Here is a 19,349-nt window from a genome sequence, read left to right on the forward strand (position 1 = left end):
GGAATTTTCCGGCCAGCTCTGTCTCAGAATAGGATTTGAGTACTGGTCCATGTACTTGCTTGTTTTCCTAAGCTTTGAGTGACTCGTGGTTTTAGATGTAAGAATAAGGTCTAGAACTCCTAGAAATCAGCTGCACAAATGGAAGTTGTTATGTATTCAACAACTATTCCTATGGGGCTGGGGCTGCTGCTGGTGTTGAGAGGTCTTCAGCAGTTCTTGGGAGCGTGCTGGGGGGACGTGGCCTGGAAGACTGTGTAAAGACCACTTCATCTCAGCGCCAGGAAAATGGGATTAAATTGGGGGAAGTTGAGGGATGGTTAACAAAAATGCTAGGAGTGGAGAAAGCTAGATTTAAAGGAGCAAGTACTCTACAGCCAGCAAGTTCTCAAAGTCCCGAGAAGGGTGAGAAGGAGAAGAAAGGGCCCATTTTGTGTGGCAGAGTTTTATAACCACAGTCGCTAGTGTTAAGGTGATTTTATTTTTCTTTTCACCACCTATGTGCCAGCTGGGTAGAGACTATTTCAAACAAGACAAAACAACAACAAACCTACTGTGGATTCCGAATTCTAATATATTTTTAGAAGGCTGGGAATATGGGATAAGGTAAAAATAAAATTGAGATTAAATCCTAGGAGAGATGAATTCCTAGCAAGAATTATCGGGCTCTATGTGAGATCCTAGGAGAAGAGCAAAAATTTGTTCATTAGGTGTGACACATTAGATCTTGCACTGGGCAGTGGCTGTACTGAACGTTCGAAATGTTCTCAGCTGTTCCCCTGCAGCCACACAGCTGAAAATAGAGACCCTACTGGTTAAGCCAAGTCTAGTCCTGCTTTGTTGCTGCTGTTGGGTAAAATGAAACACTGAGGATGGTGATCTGTCGCCTTAGTCTGTTCCAGTTTCCCAAGATGGTTGGGCCTTACGCTAGAGGAACTGCCGGATACCCGTGGAAAGAGGCGGCGAGAACCCGCAGAAACGCACTGCCCTAAATCTGTAGTATTTAGGGGCTGAGTTTTTGAACCCTTGCCCTCGAGTGGGGCCTGGTAAGCTTTGCTTTGTACTGTGGGCCATCAGAGAGTTTTTAATCAGGCTGGGAAGATGGGTTTTTTGCCCCCATGAGATAACAGTGGGGCAGAGAATAGACGCTAACTCTTGTGTAAAAATTGTCAGATGGATTTTAAAAAGGGCCTCAGTGTAATTTTGAGATTAAATGAAGTACAGGTATGATTTTTTTTTTAATTACTAAATTTTATTTTTCAGAGCAGTTTTAGGTTCACAGCAAAATGAAGCAAAATGTAGAGAGAGTTCCCCATACCCCCTGTTCCCACAGCCTCCCCCGTAACAATGCACCACAGTGGTTCAGTTGTTACGGTTGAACCTACACTGACACATCCTTATCTCTCAAAGTCCATAGTCTACATTAGGGTTCCCTCTTGATGTTGTACATTCTATGGGTTTTAACAAATGTATAATGACTTATTTCCTCCATGTCACTATTTCTTTTTTTTTTTAAATATATTTATTTATTTATTTATTTTTGGCTGCATTGGGTCTTCGTTGCTACACGCGGCTTTCTTTAGTTACGTCGAGCAGGGGCTGCTCTTCCTTGCGGCGCACGGGCTTCTCATTGCAGTGGCTTCTCTTGTTGCGGAGCACGGGCTCTAGGCGCGCGGGCTTCAGTAGTTGTGGTGCGCAGGCTCAGTAGTTGTGGCTCGCGGGCTCTAGAGCACAGTCTCAGTAGTTGTGGCTCACGGGCTTAGTTGCTCCGCGGCATGTGGGATCTTCCAGACCAGGGCTCGAACCTGTGTCCCCTGCATTGGCAGGCGGGTTCTTAACCACTGCTCCACCAGGGAAGCCCCATGTCACTGTTTCTAATTTAATTCCATTGTAGTCTGAGTGCATACATCATATGATTTCTATTCTTTCACGTTTGTTCAAGTATGTTTTATGGCCCAGAATGAGGTCTGTCTTGGTGAATGTTACTTGTGAGCTTGAGAAGAATGTATAATCTGCTATTGTTGGATGAAATAGTCTATAGATGTCGATTATTTGGTGCTGTTAATAAGTTCAACTATGTCCTTACTGATTTTCTGCCTGCTGGATCTGTCCACTTCTGATAGATGGGTGTTGAAGTCTCCAGATCTAGTAGTGGATTCATCTCTTTCTCTTTGAGGTTCTGTCAGTTTTTGCCTCATGTATTTTGATGCTCTTTTGTTGGCTGCGTACACATTGAGGATTGTTGTGTCTTCTTGGAGTATTGGCCTTTTTATCATTATGTAATGCCACTCTTGATGCCTTGTAATTTTCCTTGTTCTGAAGTCTGCTCCGTCTGAAATTAATATAGCTACTCCCACTGTCTTTGGATTAGTGTTAGCATGCTATATCTTTCTCCATCCCCTTACTTTTAGTTTATATGTGTCTTTGTATTTAAAGTGGGTTTCTTATAGACAACGTATAGTTGAGTCTTGTTTTTTGATCCACTCTGACAAGCTTTTAATTGATGTACTTAGACCATTAAAAATGATGAAAAGAACATGGACTTCAGAGCTAGACAAAATGGCTTTGTGTTCTAGATCTTCAGTTATCAGCTTTGGGACCATGAGCAAGTTACTGTTAACCTTTCTGAGCCTGGTTTTCTTGTCTGTAGGATTATCTCTTTTCATATAGGATGGTTGTGAGGGTCAAGTGAAAAAGTATATACCGTGTTTAATTGATTCTCAGACCCTTATTTTTTCATACTTCAAAATCTTTGATGTCAGATTGTGTTAAAATTGATATTGTTTTAGCATTGTATCATATCTTAATTGGAAGCTTTTTCTTTCTTAGTGTTATGTAAAATAATGGTGCATCTTACAATCATTTGTGTCAGGCAGCTATCCCACATTAATGTGACTGCATAAATCCTAAACAAAAAAATATAAATCGAACCTAGCAGTATATAAAAAGAGATATCTATCATAACTAGATGAGGTCAGGAATATAAGATTGGTTTAACATTAAAAATTTAATTAATGTACCTTCTCACATTAACAAAATGAAGGAGAAAAACCTACCTGATCATCTTAAAAAGGTAGGAAAAAATCATTTGATAAAATTCTGCAATCATTCTTGAGAAGAACTCTCAGCTAAATGAGGAATAGAAAGGAACTCCTGTAACATGATAAAGGATATTTATGAAAAACTTAGAGCTAACATTATACTTACTGGTTCAGTACTGAACGCCTTCTCCTAAAATTGGGATCATGTCAAGGATGTCTACTGTCTCCACTTGTGCCCAGCATTGTGCTGAAGGTCCTAGACAGTGCAAAAGAAAAATAAATAAAAGGCATAAAAATTGGAAAAGAAAAAGGAAAACTGTCTTCATTTGGAGATGACATGATTGTGTATTCAGAAAAGCCAAAGGAATCTACAAACTACTAAACTAATAAGAGATGTTATAGCAAGGTTAGAATACAAATTCTTTGGCTCTAAAGAAAATTTGAATTTTGGCTGAAACACTTTGTCTCGTTTTCTTGTCATGAGACACGTGATGGTCTGGTGGTCTTTTGCGACCTCCTGTAACATCACTAGAGATGGAATTAAACTAATTTTATTATGTGTATTTTGCAATTATCCACCTTCCTGGATTCTGTAATTAGTTCGCATATTTCTAGCTGATTCTCTTGAGTCTTCCAGATATAAAATCCTATCATCTGCAAATAATGATTGCTTTTGTGTTTAGGGAAATGAAGGCTATATTATGGTCTTCACATAAGAGAACAGTATCAGGAGGATATGTAACTAAATATAGAAGAAAACTCCACTAACCATAGCTAAAGAAGTCAGGGCTTGTATGTCTCACATTAAAAGAAATCTGGAAGTAGGCAATCCATCCAGGGCAAGTGTAGTGATTCAGTGATACCATCAGAGAAGCAGGCTTCTTTCTCTGTTTCTGCTCCATCACCATCAGCATGCTGACTTTGTCTTTTCATTTACAGTACATCTGCCTCAATTCCAGCCAATCATGTCTGCATTCCACGCAAGCAGAGGGAGAAGACCAAGGGAGAAAACCAAAAGGCTTACCCTTAAAAGACTTCATCTTTTTAGTTAGGAAAACTCACATACCCAGGGGCTGTACCAGTACTGTGTCACACGGTCATCCATTGCTGCACAAGAGGGTGGAAAATTTAGTATTTTAAGCTGGTTTTGTTAGTAAAGATAAGGAAGGTAATGGATGCTGGGAGGCAACTAACATCTGTCAGGAGGACTAATAGTAATCTGGACTGTGAGAAGTTGGGGTAGTGGGATGAACTTTGCCATTAATTGTGTGTGTGTGTGTGTGTGTATGTGTGTGTGTGTACACAATCTCACTGGGTATTGATGGGATATAAGAGTTTTGGTTTTTTATTTATTTTAAACACTATTTTGTAGCTGGCCACTTAACTGAACTTCCTTATTTGCTCTGATAGGTTTTTAGTTGATTCTCTAGGATTTTCTTAATAGCCAATCAATGGAAAGCTCTTGGATTTCTTTTCAAATTCCTTTCTTTTTCTGTTTTCTTATTGTTTCTACTAGTTTCCTTATGTTTCCTTCATTCTTTTCCAAATTATCAAATTGGGTGCTTACTTTATTTTTGGATGGTAATTCTGTGTATATATCAGAGTAAAGTTAAACTATGAGACTAGAAGCAACTAAAATTTGGAAATGTTTGAGGTCTCAGTAGATTTCATCTCTTAAGATTTTTTTTTATTGTTGTTGTTTTTTACATTTTTTATTTATTTTATTATTTTTTTGGCTGTGTTTGGTCTTCGTTGCTGCAGTGGGCTTTCTCTAGTTGTCGCGAGCGGGGGCTACTCTTCATTGCGGTGCATGGGCTTCTCATTGTGGTGGCTTCTCGTTGTGGAGCACGGGCTCTAGGCGCGCGGGCTTCAGTAGTTGTGACACGCATGCTGTAGAGCGCAGGCTCAGTAGTTGTGGCGCGTGGGCTTAGTTGCTCCGCGGCATGTGGGATCTTCCTGGACCAGGGCTCAAACCCGTGTCCCCTGCATTGGCAGGCGGATTCTTAACCACTGCGCCACGAGAGAAGCCCAATCTCTTAAGATTTTTAATAAAAGCTGGCTATATGCTTTTCTCTTTTCAATAGATGAGATATGTTATCAGTCTTCAACTTAACATTTAAGGCAAATGTCAGATTTTTTATTTAGTGAAATTACTGAGGAAAGAAAAGTTTTAATATTTCCATAAGCCACAAATCCCCATAGGCTTAAGGATTTTAATAAAATCCTATACTGTGTATACATAGAGTAGCTAACATATACATAATACTCGGTGAATAGAATTTCATAGTTTTTAATCCTTTTAAACAACGCTAAAAATGGTGTGCTAAATTCTTTGATACTCCCTCCTCCAGGAGGTGGAGCTTAATTATCCTCCCTTTGAATACAGTCCGAATACAGTGACTTGCTTCTAACGCATAGATCATGAAATGGGGATGGTAGCTTTACAGTGGAGAAACCTGGCAAACCCCACCTTAACCAGGGGATCAAGGTGAACTTCCCCTGTAATAAGTCACGGTGATACCATGTGTCCCCCGATATGAAGTAAAGAGAAAAGCACATCAGCTCTGTAGTATTCTCCAAAATCCATAACCCCAGTCTAATAAACCAACCCAGATTGAGGGACATTCTGCAAAATTCCTGACCACACTAGGCAAAAGTGTCAAGGTCATGAACTACAAGGAAAGATGGAGAAACTGTCACAGATGGGAGGAAACTAAGGAAGCATGACAACCAAATGCAATGCAGTGTCCTGGATTAGATCCTGGAACAGAAAAGTGACCTTAGAAGAAAACTGGGAAAATCCAAAAAGAAAACAGAAGTCTGTAACTGAGTTAATAGAATTAACTAAATGTTAACGTCTTAGTTTTGATCGTTGTACCGTGGTGATACAGGATGTTAACATTGGGAGAAGCTGGGTGAGGGTATTCGGGAACTCTCTGTACTACCATTGCAACTGTTCTCTAAAATTATTTCAAAATGAAAAGTTAAAAAGAAAGCAATTGCAAGTTTGCATGTTAAAGAAATTAAAAAAATTTACACCTACCAAAAAATCGTGGAATGAACTCTGCTACTGTTACGTGAACAGATGTCTCTGGCTTTGAGGAAAGTTCAGTGAGTGGTATATGTGGCTTCCTCAGGGGCTGTGATCAAGTAATTGAGATGGTGGGCCTGGGAACACTGCGCTAGATGATGGAAAAGTGCCTCCAGGGGCATCAGGGACTTTTAGGTGGAAGATGCGCGTGAGGAGGGCGAGTAAAGTAGCTTCATGAGTACGGGAATGAAGAAAAGCACTCTCAGGTTTTGTGGAGTGAGGTATTGTAAATGTAATTAACAAAATAAATGTTTTAAGTAAAGAAAAAACTGGAGTGCTGATAAATTCCTGATATATTAACCTTTTCTGCTTCAGAAATCTCTATTTTAAAGGCGGTAAATCCTTTTTATTATTGTTTGTTGAATCATTGAGTAAAGGTATCAAATGTTAGTGAACTTCCTCTTCTCCTCTAGAAAAACTGACAACACAGGCCTAGTACGTTTTTAGAAAACCTTCAGTCCATGAGAAGTGCCCCTGAGGGGTTTTGTTGATATTTTTTTCCCCTAATTTTAAGTACGTTGTCTTGTAACTGTTATGTTTATAAAAATGGGATAAGCAAAAGAATAAACAAAAAGCCAGTCTTGCAGTAGTTCTCAACTAGGAATCAGGATGCTCGGATTATCATTTGACCTCACCAGTGCGTGCCTTTGGCTGCCAGGTGGAGGTTGTTCGAGCCTGTCTCTGCTGCCTCCAGGCTGGTGTGAGGTTAGGCAAGAAGGGCACTGGGCTCCCTGCTCTTGCCCTCTCATCTGTACGGGAAGGTAGCGAGGAAGAGAGCCAGTGTAACCCTGCAGCGTTTGCTGCATAGGAGGCTTTGGAGCAATAGTAGGAATGCTCATTGGTTCCATTTGTCACAGCAAACAAATGAAAAGGAACTCATCAGCCTGTGGTGCACTGGTGCTTGGAAAGGCTTAGAATCCCTTTGGAAGTTTTCAGATTCATCTTCAGACACAGCTTTGAAAAATTAATCCATGAGGCGTGGAAATATTTTCCAGCCCTTCACCTGAGATATATGGTTCTGTCAGTGTAGTAAGCTGAGAGAAAATCTCCTGTACTCAGATCCCTTGAATCTCTCAGGTTGCTCAGAGGCAGAAGTGCTTTTGCATCTTTAACGATGCAGCTGTTTCTTAAACTTCCTGAGGGAGAAGGCGAATGCTTTATTTACTCTGTCTTGGTTCTCTGCACTTATTCAGTCTGTTTTATTGTTTTTCATTAATTTTGGAATATTCTTAGCCATTATTTCTTTAGATGTATCTGTTGCCTTGTTTCCTACCCCTCTTCTGGAACTCCAGTTACAGCTACTGTAAGAACATTAGATATGGTTCTACAGTTCTTGGGTGCTCTGTTCTGTTTTCTTACACTTTTTCTCTTTGCATTTTGGTTTGGATAATTTCTTTTTTAGTTTCAAGTTCACTACAGTATTTCTTTCCTTTGCCATATCTACTGTGCTGATAAACCAATTGAAGAAGTTCTATGATACTATGTTTTTTACTTCTAGCATTTTCATTTGGCTCTTTTTCTTATAGTTTTCATCTCTCTACTGAATACTGCCGTCTGCCATCTGTTCATGTAAGTGGTCTGCCTTTTTTTACTAGCTCCTTCAACATATTAATTATAGTTAGTTTAAGGCCCCCATCTAGTAGTTCCAACATCTTGGCCATCTTTGGGTCTGGTTCTGCTGGTGGCTTTATGTTTTGACGGTGGATTGTTTTCTTTCGCATTTTGTTTCCGATAAATGTTGACTGAATGATGGACATTGTGTGTTAGAAAAACAAGAGACCTAAAGTAAATGTCATGTCCAGAAATGGGCAGACCTCTTCTTCTGTGAGCTGTTAGCATGGGAGGTTGACTCAGTCTAGTGTGTAATGAAGGTGGGTTTGGGTTTGTCCATTGCTAGACTTACCTCCAGCACCACACACTTCAGATGCTGCTGGTGGTCACCTTGTTCCTGTGTGGGGCACAAGGTACTAAGGTTTTTCTCAGAGTTCCAGCCTCACCCGCCACTTTCAGCAGGCCCTGCGCGCCTGTGCCACACAGGAGGCCTTGCTCCCGTCCGTGGGTCGACTTCCCTTGCTTGTGTGTGGTGCCGGGCTCGTGGTGGAGCAGCAGGATTCTGTTCCCCTGGTCCAGCCGCAGTCTGGCAGGCTTGCTTGCCGGGGCCTTGGAGGTGGGGCTTTCTCAGCATTCTTGCTCCTCCCCCTGGGCAGCTAGAGTCTGCCCTCTGTCTGTGGGCGTCTGAGGTTGGAGGGAGTTTCCTGCCCCTCCCTTGGTGGTAGCTGACCTGTGCGCTGTATCCGCTGTATCCGTGTAGGAGCCTGATGTGAGCGAGTTCACCTGGTTGTCCTTCGGGGCAGATGGCTTTTGCGTCTGCCCCTGCTACCACGGCAGCGTCCCTCTGAGTTGCTGGTGGGGGGTGTCCTGCTTATGTCTAGAACTTCCAAACTGCCCTACTAGCCCACACTCAGTTTGAGGAATTGGTTAAAACTTTAGCTGTATTTTGAGGCCGCTTTTACAGTAGCCACCCCTACCTTCTGTGCTTTTCCAAAGCTGACATAGTTTGAGTGTCCCATTGCTCCTGGATGTCACTCTTTGGAGTTTGGTTTCCCTGATTGCCTTATGACCATAGCTCTCCGATCGGCCCAAGACACGTTATGGTGTTAGTGGGGTATCTGGTGCCGTTTTCTCATTGTTATGGTGGATTCCATGTTCCCTTGTGGCTTTCTGCATCCTAAGCAGAAGCAGATCCTTTATGTTGTGACCAACCAGTGGGTGGGGGGTGGGGAAACAGAGCAGAATTGGGGCACCTACTGATCCACGGCTACATGTCGTTGTCGGGTGTTTGGACGGTGCTACCTCTTGGGATTTGGGACAGAGGCTTAGCTGGCTGGTTTATCATTTTATTTTGTGGTTTTCATTAGGAAAGTCCTTTAATGCACTAAAATGAAGCCTGTCGACGTGGGTCACATTCAGGAGGTTCTGATGGGAAGGGCATGTTGCACAGTCGGCTGCTGACTGAAGGGCACTGGAAAGCCGTCACTGCTTTGGGAGGCAGATGCTCTTGGACCGCGAGGGATCCTGGGGTTCTTGCCCTTCTGTATAGTCTTTGAATGGTTGGATAACCTGTCCACTAGGAACAGACTTGCATGGCATAGTTTTAACAACCGTTTCTCTCTCGTGGTCTTTACGTGCGTAATATAAGGGCAACTTATAATCCCATTGCTGCCTTGCTGTTTCACCCAGAAACAAATTTTCCTTTTTTTCCCCTCAAATCCATTTCCTCCATCTTTTACCTTTTAAAATTCTGTATACAAGATGCGGTCATTATTATTAAATGATGGTCTTCCCCCTTTAAGGTCATGGGCTGGTACTTAGAAGATTTGGAAAGTCCCGTGAGATGCATGTGATGCCTGTGAGGGAGATGGATTTGTTCTTTCAACAAACGTTTGACTGCCCACTCCTTGACAGGCACTGTGCTAGGGGCTGCAAGACCAGTCGTGAGCAAAACCAGATGTGTTCCCACCCTCACAGTTTCCAGAGGAGTGCTGGCCTCTTCCTTGGAAGCTTAGAGATTCAGGTAGAAGGGGCATGTCATTGGTTGCTGTACTTTTCAGTATAAAGGTCTGTCATACTCGTACTTGATTTATTTTTATTATATCTAACTCTGTTCTGTGACCAGTTGGATTTCTTTACTGGCTTCAAGAATTGAGATGAATGGAGTGTAATGTTGAGATCCCATTCTGTCTCTCCTCTACCCCTTCCTCCCTTCCTACCCCCAAACAGTGCTGAGTGTGTTCTAACATAAGTGACAAAGACCCTGAGGGGACAGGATGGATGCAAGTGTCGAGCAGAGAGCTAACGTGTTCTGATTATCTGTTCTGCACTGGCACTGGGCAGGGAGCTTTACAACCCTCATCTCACTGGATCTTCAGCTCCACGAGAAAGGTGGTGTGGTCTCCATCTCATATATTTCAAAAAACGGAGGGGTTAAGTCACTTAAAATTGTGCAAGGTACTCATCGCCATGGTTCTTTCTACCATGCTGTGCGGACTTCCTTTAAACACTTGTTATTGCTAATCCTGTTGGCTTTATGTTACTGAAAATCAAAGAAATTAAACCAAAGTAGCAGTTTCAATTTGAAGTATTTATTTGCTTAAGTTAGTTTTAAGTTGGCCCAATCCTTGCCCTTTGCTTTATGATTCTAATATTTGAAAGCATCATAGGAACTTTGTAGTTCTTATGCTTTGAAATATGCACGTTTTACAAAATTACCATGGTATCTGTTTAATGAAGAAAAGCTAAATGCTTTGTCGAACGTTATTGTTCTGACCATTTCATATGTGACTTACCTTTCAGTTGTGTAGATCCAGTGTAGAGTGCCTGGGGAATTTGCAGAGCTGTGGAAGAGTCCCTCATTTAAACTTTTCAGATAGGGATAAGCGTGGCCCCTGTTTTAGGGGGGAAAAACCCTCAAAACACAATAAGCATTTGCATTTGCTCACTGGATGGGAACACTGGTGCTTTCATGTATTGCCAGCATAGCTGAAAACTCCTTCCTCTCTGCCGAAAAGTGGCTGACGCTGAGTCCTGGAGGGGCTGTAAATTATGCCTTCTAAGCACTTCAAGGTGTTAAAGAGGTCCTGCAGAAATAATTAAGCCTGCAAAGTTCACTTATGCTCAGGCTGAGACACTTGAACTATGATTATTGGCAAAGCTTGCTTCCCTTCTGAGAGAAATTGTAATTTGGTGGACAGGGCTAGATGATTTGAGACACCTTAAGTCAGAAGCTCTGTCCTACACTTGTGCAGTTGGCTGGTATTCTAGGTGGATTTGTTACCAATCATTGTTTCCTATAAATCCCCAAATGCTGCTGTCTCTGCTGTGATTCAGTGTGAACGTAAAGCTTTGGAATGCTTAAGTTTGAGTGTGGTGTGATTTAAAATAAAAGAACCTACGAAGATGGACCCATTTGGGTAGAAAAGGAGGTAAATATTTAAGCTGTGTGTGTTTATGTGTGGGGCTCACGCTTCTCAGTGAATTTTCCCTCCTTTCAGTTCCTTGGTAGAGGACCGTTTCCTGAAACTTACTGTGTGCTGGTACTCTTAATACTCTAGAATGGGGTAGGGAAAGGTCTGACTTTAGAGTTAGGATTCATGAGTGGTGACACTGCCACTTAACAGCTTTGTGTCTCAGTTTCCTCACATAAAAAATGAGATTTGCATCTGCCCCAAATAAGTGACAAACTGGTAATAAAGAGCAAATGAGACCATGGATACAAAAGTGCTTTGCAACAGGGAAAACATTCTAACATTGGCAAGGATACTAATAAAAGAATGCCAGTTTCCACACCAAAGGAATTCAGTCTAGCTGGAGAGAGAAATGCGATCATCCGAAATAGCAGCAAAACAGTGATAGAACAGAATGTAAGACACCTGACCTATAAGATAAAGGCTGTAAGTGCTGTGGTGTTTCACAGTAAGAGAAGATTGTTGATGTTGGGGACGCTCAACCTCAGTAAAGTTCTCACAGAGAAGATGGATTCTTTTAGGTCTCATGAACTGTAGGTATTTTGGCTGGATGATGGGAGGGAAAGCAGCAAGATGACTGAGCAGGAAGGAGATTGGAGTGAGTGGAGTGTATCTAAGAAGCAGCAGCAGGCAACCAGCAGGCCCCCAGGCTGTACCCAGATGGCCGACCACAGGACAGCTTAAGTCAGATGGCCTTGGAAGCTAAATCTGTTTCTGATTTTCTTTGAGTAGGAGAAATTCTCATTGGGATGCTTTGCCTTCTTCTTAATGTTAGTGGAAACAACAGTCATCATATAACTCAGAAGTTATCCTTGGCTTTAACTAATGAATAGAGGACTTGCCCAGGAAACAGAACCAAAGTCAGTAAGTCTGGACTAGAAAGTGTCTTTTTCCTCCACCTATTTCGGTTATGCTTCCAGTTTCTCATGCTAAACTTGGAAATGTTCGCCCCCTTGCGTAAGTCCTAACAGTCTCTGATTTTGAGTGGACTCGTAGGCTGAATGAAGCTGGCGAGGTCGTCTACACCAGCATCCTGCTTTCATTAGGAACCGAGTTTAAACTCTGCTTGGATAAGAAACTGTCTTCTTTCAGAAGGCTCTGACACAGTAGCTGGTTTGGGAGTAACCCTCCTGTCAATAAAAGAAAAAGAAGTATAAGAGCTTATTGAAGTAGATGAAACAACAGTTCAGAGAGCAGCCCATGCAGTCAGGACTTGAGAGACAATTCCTGAGAGACAGGAGCACACTGAGGGGAGCTACTTGTTCACTCTGGCTCCTTCCCCGAGGGTGCTTCCTAATTCACAGCCCAGTGTATGGAGGCTTTGCAGAAAGCAGCAGTCCCACAGGGCTGACAGGTTGGAGTTAGGGGCTTCCAAAGTATCTGGGATTTGAAGAACAAAATCCTGGAGAAAGGGAACCACGGGCATATAGCAAAAAATGGGCGTGCAATCTTCCCTTAAGGTGTTTGCCAACTTCTGAGGTGCACACGATCAGAACAAAACTCTGAGAATCCCTGCAGAAAGAAACAGCTGGGAGCCTAACAAGCTCTGTAGCTATTTCAGCAACCGTGTATAGTACTGATGAGATAAAGATCAGTGTTCAAGGCTGGCCAAGATGGAGGGGTCCTGGTAAATACCCCAGGCTTTAATTGAAGGCCCAGAAGGCCACACCTTCAGAGTAAGGGCAAGCTGAAAAAAGGTGGCCCTGACAAAACTTGAAACCAACCCCTGACAGGATTATAGTGGACTGCATTCTCTGTACCTGCCAGAAGAGTATGTTACATTCTTAGGAGGAAGATAATCTGGATCATCCAGAACCTCTACAGTTTTTTAATACAGAATGTTGGCATCCAATAAAAAATTAAGATGCATGCTAGAAGTTGAAACCAAATGAACAAAATGGAGAGTAAAAAGATGATAGAAAGAGACTTACAGGTTATTCAGATATTGGGGTTATCAGTCGGGAACAAACAATGTTCAATAATACAGAAGAAGAGAAGGAGGATTTCCACAAAGTTTTGAAATCTTCTTTTAAAAAGTCAAATGGAAATTCTGCAACTGAAAAATATAAGAAGGGAAAGTAAGAATTCAGTACATTGGTTTAATAGCAGTTTAGACACACACACAAAAAAAGGATAAAGGATTATTGGACCGGAAGAAAAAGTAGTAGAAAATACCCAGATTGAAGCACAGAGAGGAGAAATACAGAGAAGAGAATAAGAGACTTATGGGACATGGTGAAAACATTTTACGTACATGTGTATTTGGAGTCCTAGAAGCAGAGGAGTGTGACAGAAGCAATATTTTTAAAAATATTGACTGAGAGTTTTCTAAAAACAGGGAAAGACATCAAATCATAGATTGGAGAAGCTCTCCAATCCTAGGTGGGATAAACACAAAGGGCCACACTGAGGTATATCTGTGAACCTCGATGAAACAAATAGAATGAGCATACACTTAAACTCAGCCATATCAGAAATTACATTAAGCGTAAATGGACTATATATACAATTGGAAGCCAAAGATTTTTGAATCGGATAAAATATTAAAAGCCATTTATATCCTTTTTATAAGAGACAATCCTGAGACAAGCTTTGAGGGCACAAATTTGAAAGTAAAAGTTTTGGAAGTAAACACACGCACACACATGTATGTGCACATGCGCACAGGCAGAGAAGAATCAATAAAGATAAAGAATATTGAAACAGTACTTAAAATCAACTTATTGTACTTTACAGTGGTAAAACATCTCATCAACGGCAAAATTCTCTTTTTTTAAAGTGCACATAGATCATTTACAAAAATAAGCTATGTACTGGGCCATAAATCAAGTTTAAATAAATTGCCAAGTTTTGAAATAACGTGTGTTTTCTGACTACAGGGCAAAGTAGAAATCAGTAACAGAAAGATAAATAGAAAATCCCAAAATGTTTGGAAATTAAACAGCATACTTCTAAATGACCCATGGGTTAAAGAAAGTATCACAAAGGAAATTAAAAACATTTTTCACCTAAATTATAATGAAAATGATATATAAATATGTGGGATGCATTTAAAATAGTGCATAGAAGTAAATTTATAGCTTTACATGTATGTATTAAAAAAGAAGAAAGATTGAAATATCTAAACTTCAACCTCAAAAAGCTAAATGCAGGATGAATTAAAATCCCCCAAAACAGAAGAAAGTAAAAATAAGAGCAGAAAGGAACAAAATAGAAAAAAAATGTAAGATAAAGAAAATCAGCAAAACCAAACATTGGTTTTTTGAAAAGATAATAAAATTGATAAACATCCAGTAAGACTGATCAAGTACAAAGAGAAAACACAGATTATCAATATCAGGAATGAAAAGATGTGTATTACTACAGGTTCTATAGGCATTAAATAGGCATTGACGAACATTTAGTCCAATAAATTTAACAATTTAGGTAAAGTGAACACATTCCTTGAAAAATACTACCTGCAAAGCTGACATGAAAATGTGCGTAATCTTATGGGTATGAAAGAAAATTAATCCATGATTTAAAACCTTTACACGCCAAAAAAACACCTAGCCCAGATGGTTTTTTTGATGAATTCTCAGTCTTTCAAGGAAGAAATAATGCCAACCTTGCATAAAATTTGTCAAGGAATAGAACTTTTTCAACTTCTATGAGGCCAACATAACTTGACACCAAAATCTGATTTTAGTATTACAGTGTTGAGCAAAAGAGTAAACACTGTTTGATGCCATTCATATGAAATGCAGTAGTGGGCTAATAGAAATCAGAATAATGATTACTTTTGGAGGGATGAGGTTCTGACTGGGGTGCTGGAATGTTCTATATCTTTATCTGGGAAGTAGTTATAAGAGTACTGAAGGTAGAAATTCATTGAGTTGTACCCTTAAGATCTGTGCACTTTATGTATGTTATATCAAAAAAGACTCTAAACTTGCTCTGGTTAAACACACTGATATTTCGTCTTAAGTATCATGTAGTTTCTCTTAAACCTAAATTGAATCCAGTGTGCGTTTCACGTGCTCACGTGCTATTTTGACTGCCTTGGTTAAATGCCCACTCTGATGGAGCTGGCCTTGAACAGCAGGGAGCCTTTGCCTTGGTCTCCCTCTTCTTCGGTAATAAGGCAATTACCCAGACCCAGAGTTGGCTGGGACGGAGCATCTAGTTCTTCACTCTCTTTGCTCACTTCACACAGTGTGGTTTTCTTCACAGGCACGGTGGTTCTGGGAAGCGTACTTCCAGTCAATCAAAGCCATTGCCCTGGCCACCCTGCAGATCATCAATGACCGGATCTATCCATACGCTGCCATCTCCTATGAAGACTGGAATGACCCTCCCTCCGTGGTAAATGAATTCCGGGGCGAGCCACATCAGGCCTGGGCCGGCTATCAGGATGGGATGATGGGAAATGTACTGAATTTGTAAAGGTTATTCGAATTCGAGCTTTCTAAGATGAGAGTTTGCTATCAGACTTGGGGCCGATAGGACCCGCTTAATTTTGAAATGATGACAAAAGTAAGAAATACCGAAGCAGCAGCTTCCAGTTTATTTTAAATGTACTTAGGAAGGCAGTATGTTTATTTATTACAGAAATAAATGGGGAGGCCTGGGTCTTGTTGGAAATGGAAGACTTCTGATGACTTCTGCAGTTGTGGTGCTTTGAACTCTTGAAAGGATTCTGTAAGCAACTTAATAACAGCTTATATTTTGAGCACTTCCCCTTGTGCTTTATGCTAAGTGCTTTCCACGGATTATGTCGGTTAACATTCAGACCCCTTGTGAGGAACATCCTCAGCAAAAGTGATTGAGAGGCGTTAGGGATCGCTCAGGACTTTGGCTGAGGCCCCTGGGTACTCCCAGCAGCGAGATGGTGTGGTCAGAAGCTGCTCACGGGGCTTCGTCCTTGCTTGCAGGAGTCACGAGGCGCTTGTGGCCTTGCAGGGAGTGTGTCAGCAGCCACGGCTTCTTTCTCACTGAAAGTGCCTGAAGCTGGAGAACACCTGCCGTCTGGCTCACAGACCCTGAGGCCTCCACCTGAGAGCACTAGGGTCTTCTCCATGTCAGACTGAATCGTTACTCTTTCCGGCCGGCCGTCCTTGTCTCCTGACTCTACCTTCTCTAGATAGTCCTGTGTGCTGCCACCTGGTTAATCTTCATGTAGGGCCCTCCTTCCCTCCCTCCTTCCTTTCTGCCTTCCTTCCTCCCGCCTTTATTAAGTGGTTCCTATGTGCCAGGCACTGTGCCATGTGCTGAGAAGGCAGAAAAGGAAAGCAGGCCCTGCCCTCAAAGGAGCTCTCCACTAACTTGGGAAGCCAGCGAGGAAGGGTATTGTATGAGTAGTCCTGTACACCCTAGTGTATGGGGTGGGGCAGGCAGCGCTCCTGGATGGGGGTGGGCAGGACACTTCCTGAAGCGAGGGTGCCTGAGAGGAAGTAAAACGGTAACATCAAGTGAAACAACAGCAGACACCTTTCTGTCTTGCTTGAGGTAAAGTTTCCTTCTGTCTGTCTCTTCCCTTGAATCTGTTGCCAAAGGTAACCTTCCAGAAGGTTTCTATTCCTATATAAACCTAACTGTATAATCTTAGAACACAAATGGGATCATGCTATTCATAGTATTCTGTGCCTTGCCTTTTTCACTTTACTAATAGATCATGGGCTTACTTCCATTTCATTCTGTGTAGGTATACTTCAGGTTTAAGGATGGCTGTATACTATTCCACTGTTCAGGTGTATCTTACATGCAAATCTATTTTCTAACAGTGATACAAGGGACATCCTTTCATATGTGTTTGCACATAAATGTGTGAGTGTATCTACAGAATTAATTCCAGCTGAGAAATTGCTGAAGGAATAAACACATTTTGAATGTTGATAGATATTAACAAATGGCCCTTTCAGAAGACTGTACCAGTTTATTGTTCCACCAGAAGCATTTTGGTTATTCTGGTTCTCCATGCCTTCAGTAACCCTGAGTACTTGAATTTTTGCTCAAGTGGAGGTTGACATCTCTGTCAGTTTCTCCCAGAATACAAATATAAATCCTATTTGTATTTCGATTGGTCACATTGAATTTTTAGATAGTTTTAGGCATTTATTCATTCAGTGGGTACTTACTGAGTGCCTGATATGTTCCAGGCAGTGTTCTTGGTACTTGAAATATGTCAGTCAACAAAGCAGAGGAAAATCCATGCCTTGGGGATTTACATTGCAGTAGATCTTGCCATCTGGAAGCAAGATTTGTCTTTCTGGTAGAATTTTAAAGTTTTCTTCATATAGGTCCTTCACAAGTCCTGAAAATTTTTTTCTTAGGTATTTTATCTTTCTTATACTCTGATAAAGGAATATGTACTCTCTGACATTGTCGTTTCTAACTTTTGTGTGAAGACATATTACTGGCTTCTGAACATAAATTTTGAAATACTCTTTTACTGAGTTCTGTAATTGTTTCACTTTTTAAACGTTGATTCTCTTGTGTCTTCTAGATATGCAATCGTATTTACAAATGCTAATTTTGCTTCCTTTTTTCAATATTTGAACCTTTTATTATCTTTGATCTAATTACCTTGGCTAGTAGTTCCAGAACAATGGTAAATGATTATCTGAGTGTTAAAAGGAGAAGGGCAGGTGTTTCTAGTCAGGGAAAGAGGGCAAGTTAGGTTCCATCCAGAAGGACCGGCAAATTCAGAAGTCAGAGGGACAAGAGAGCATGGCGGTTTCAGGAACTTCGAGGGGCTCAGTGTGGCAGGAGTGAAGGGGGCTTGTGAGGGAGAAGCAGAAGGTGGAGCCTACAGAGGGCCCAGGACACCAAACACCTGGCATCTTTTTTTTTTTTTTTTTTAATTTTTGGCTGCGTTGGGTCTTCGTTGCTGCACGCGAGCTTTCTCTAGTTGTGGCGAGCGGTTGCTACTCTTTGTCGTGGTGCGTGGGCTTCTCATTGCGGTGGTTTCTCTTGTTGTGGAGCACGGGCTCTAGGCGTGCGGGCTTCAGTAGTTGTGTCATGCGGGCTCAGTAGTTGTGGCTCGTGAGCTCTAGAGCGCAGGCTCATTAGCTGTGACGTGCGGGCTTAGTTGCTCCACGGCATGTGGGATCTTCCCGGACCAGGGCCCCAACCCGCGTCCCCTGCATTGGCAGGCAGATTCTTTAACCACTGTGCCACCAGGGAAGCCCACACCTGGCATCTTATGGAAGGTTCTGGAATGTTATCTGGGGGTGATGGGAGATCGCTGAAGTATTTACACAGGAATCATGTGGAGAGATTGCGTTTCGGGTCAGTCTGCCATCAGTGTGGAGGCTGGATCCGTTGTAGGAGGTTGAACCTAGAGGCAGGAGGCTGTTTCAGGAACCCAGGTGAGAATTAATGCAGGACAAATGTGAGTGATATTAGGGATCACTGACTAGCTGGCGGGGGGGAGTTCAGGAAGAGTGAGGAACATGGTGTCGTCTATCCAGATATGGAGTGCGGGTGCACGGGCGTCGTGGGCAAGGGCGGTGTTGGCATCCAAGCGCAGTCTGACTGCAGGGCCTGCCACAGTCCAGCTCCAGGCTGCCTTTCTAGCTTTATTTCCTTCTGTTGCCTTTCAGGGAGCACTAGATCTCTGGCAGCACAACTTTGTCCTTTCTGTGTTTGCTCCATGCTTTTCCTTCCCTGTGCCCTTGTGACTGTTAGTCCTTTCACTGAGATGCCTCTCTTTACCATTGTCTCTGGTCATCCACATTTTATCCGGATATCAGGGGCCTGCTTACATACCCCTTCCTCCATGAGGTTTTCCTATACCCCCAACTAAGCACGAAGTAATCTTTCCTTCTTGTAACTCTTAAAGCATGTTATGTTTCTTTCCTATCACTTCACATGCATAGAAGTATAATTTCCTGTAAAGTTTTAAGCTTCTTAAGGGAATTTCTGAGTTATCTTGGTATTCCTCATAATACCTAGGACAATTTAATTCAGACAGGGAGCCCTTGATACATGAAGGAAGGAGGGAGGGAGGAAGGAAGATCGGGCCCCCAGGGCTTGAGCCATCCAAGGCTCACTCACATGCTATTGTGACAGCCATTATTTTATTTGACCTTCACCCTGTTGGGAAGGTGGGGAAAGTGATAGATTCTTGCTCATCTCTAAAGCAGACACAATGAGGTTCACAGAGCCTGATGACTTGTCCAAGGCCATATAATGGGCAAGTTGTGTAAACAAGCA

At 41.9% G+C, this 19,349-nt stretch overlaps 1 protein-coding gene across 2 annotated transcripts in view; it reads left to right on the plus strand.

Moving 5' to 3' along the window:
• The window catches only part of EXT2 (exostosin glycosyltransferase 2), a 129,314-nt gene that overhangs the window by 43,446 nt on the left and 66,519 nt on the right, over positions 1 to 19,349 (plus strand). For both annotated transcript variants that reach the window (XM_082660262.1, XM_082660261.1), the window contains exon 8: positions 15,366 to 15,497. In XM_082660262.1, the coding sequence (XP_082516388.1) occupies positions 15,366 to 15,497 (132 nt within the window). The remainder of the gene's footprint in view (positions 1 to 15,365; positions 15,498 to 19,349) is intronic.

Source organism: Grampus griseus (assembly GCF_964374135.1).
Source record: "Grampus griseus genome assembly, chromosome: 8".
NCBI classification, from domain to species: domain Eukaryota; kingdom Metazoa; phylum Chordata; class Mammalia; order Artiodactyla; family Delphinidae; genus Grampus; species Grampus griseus.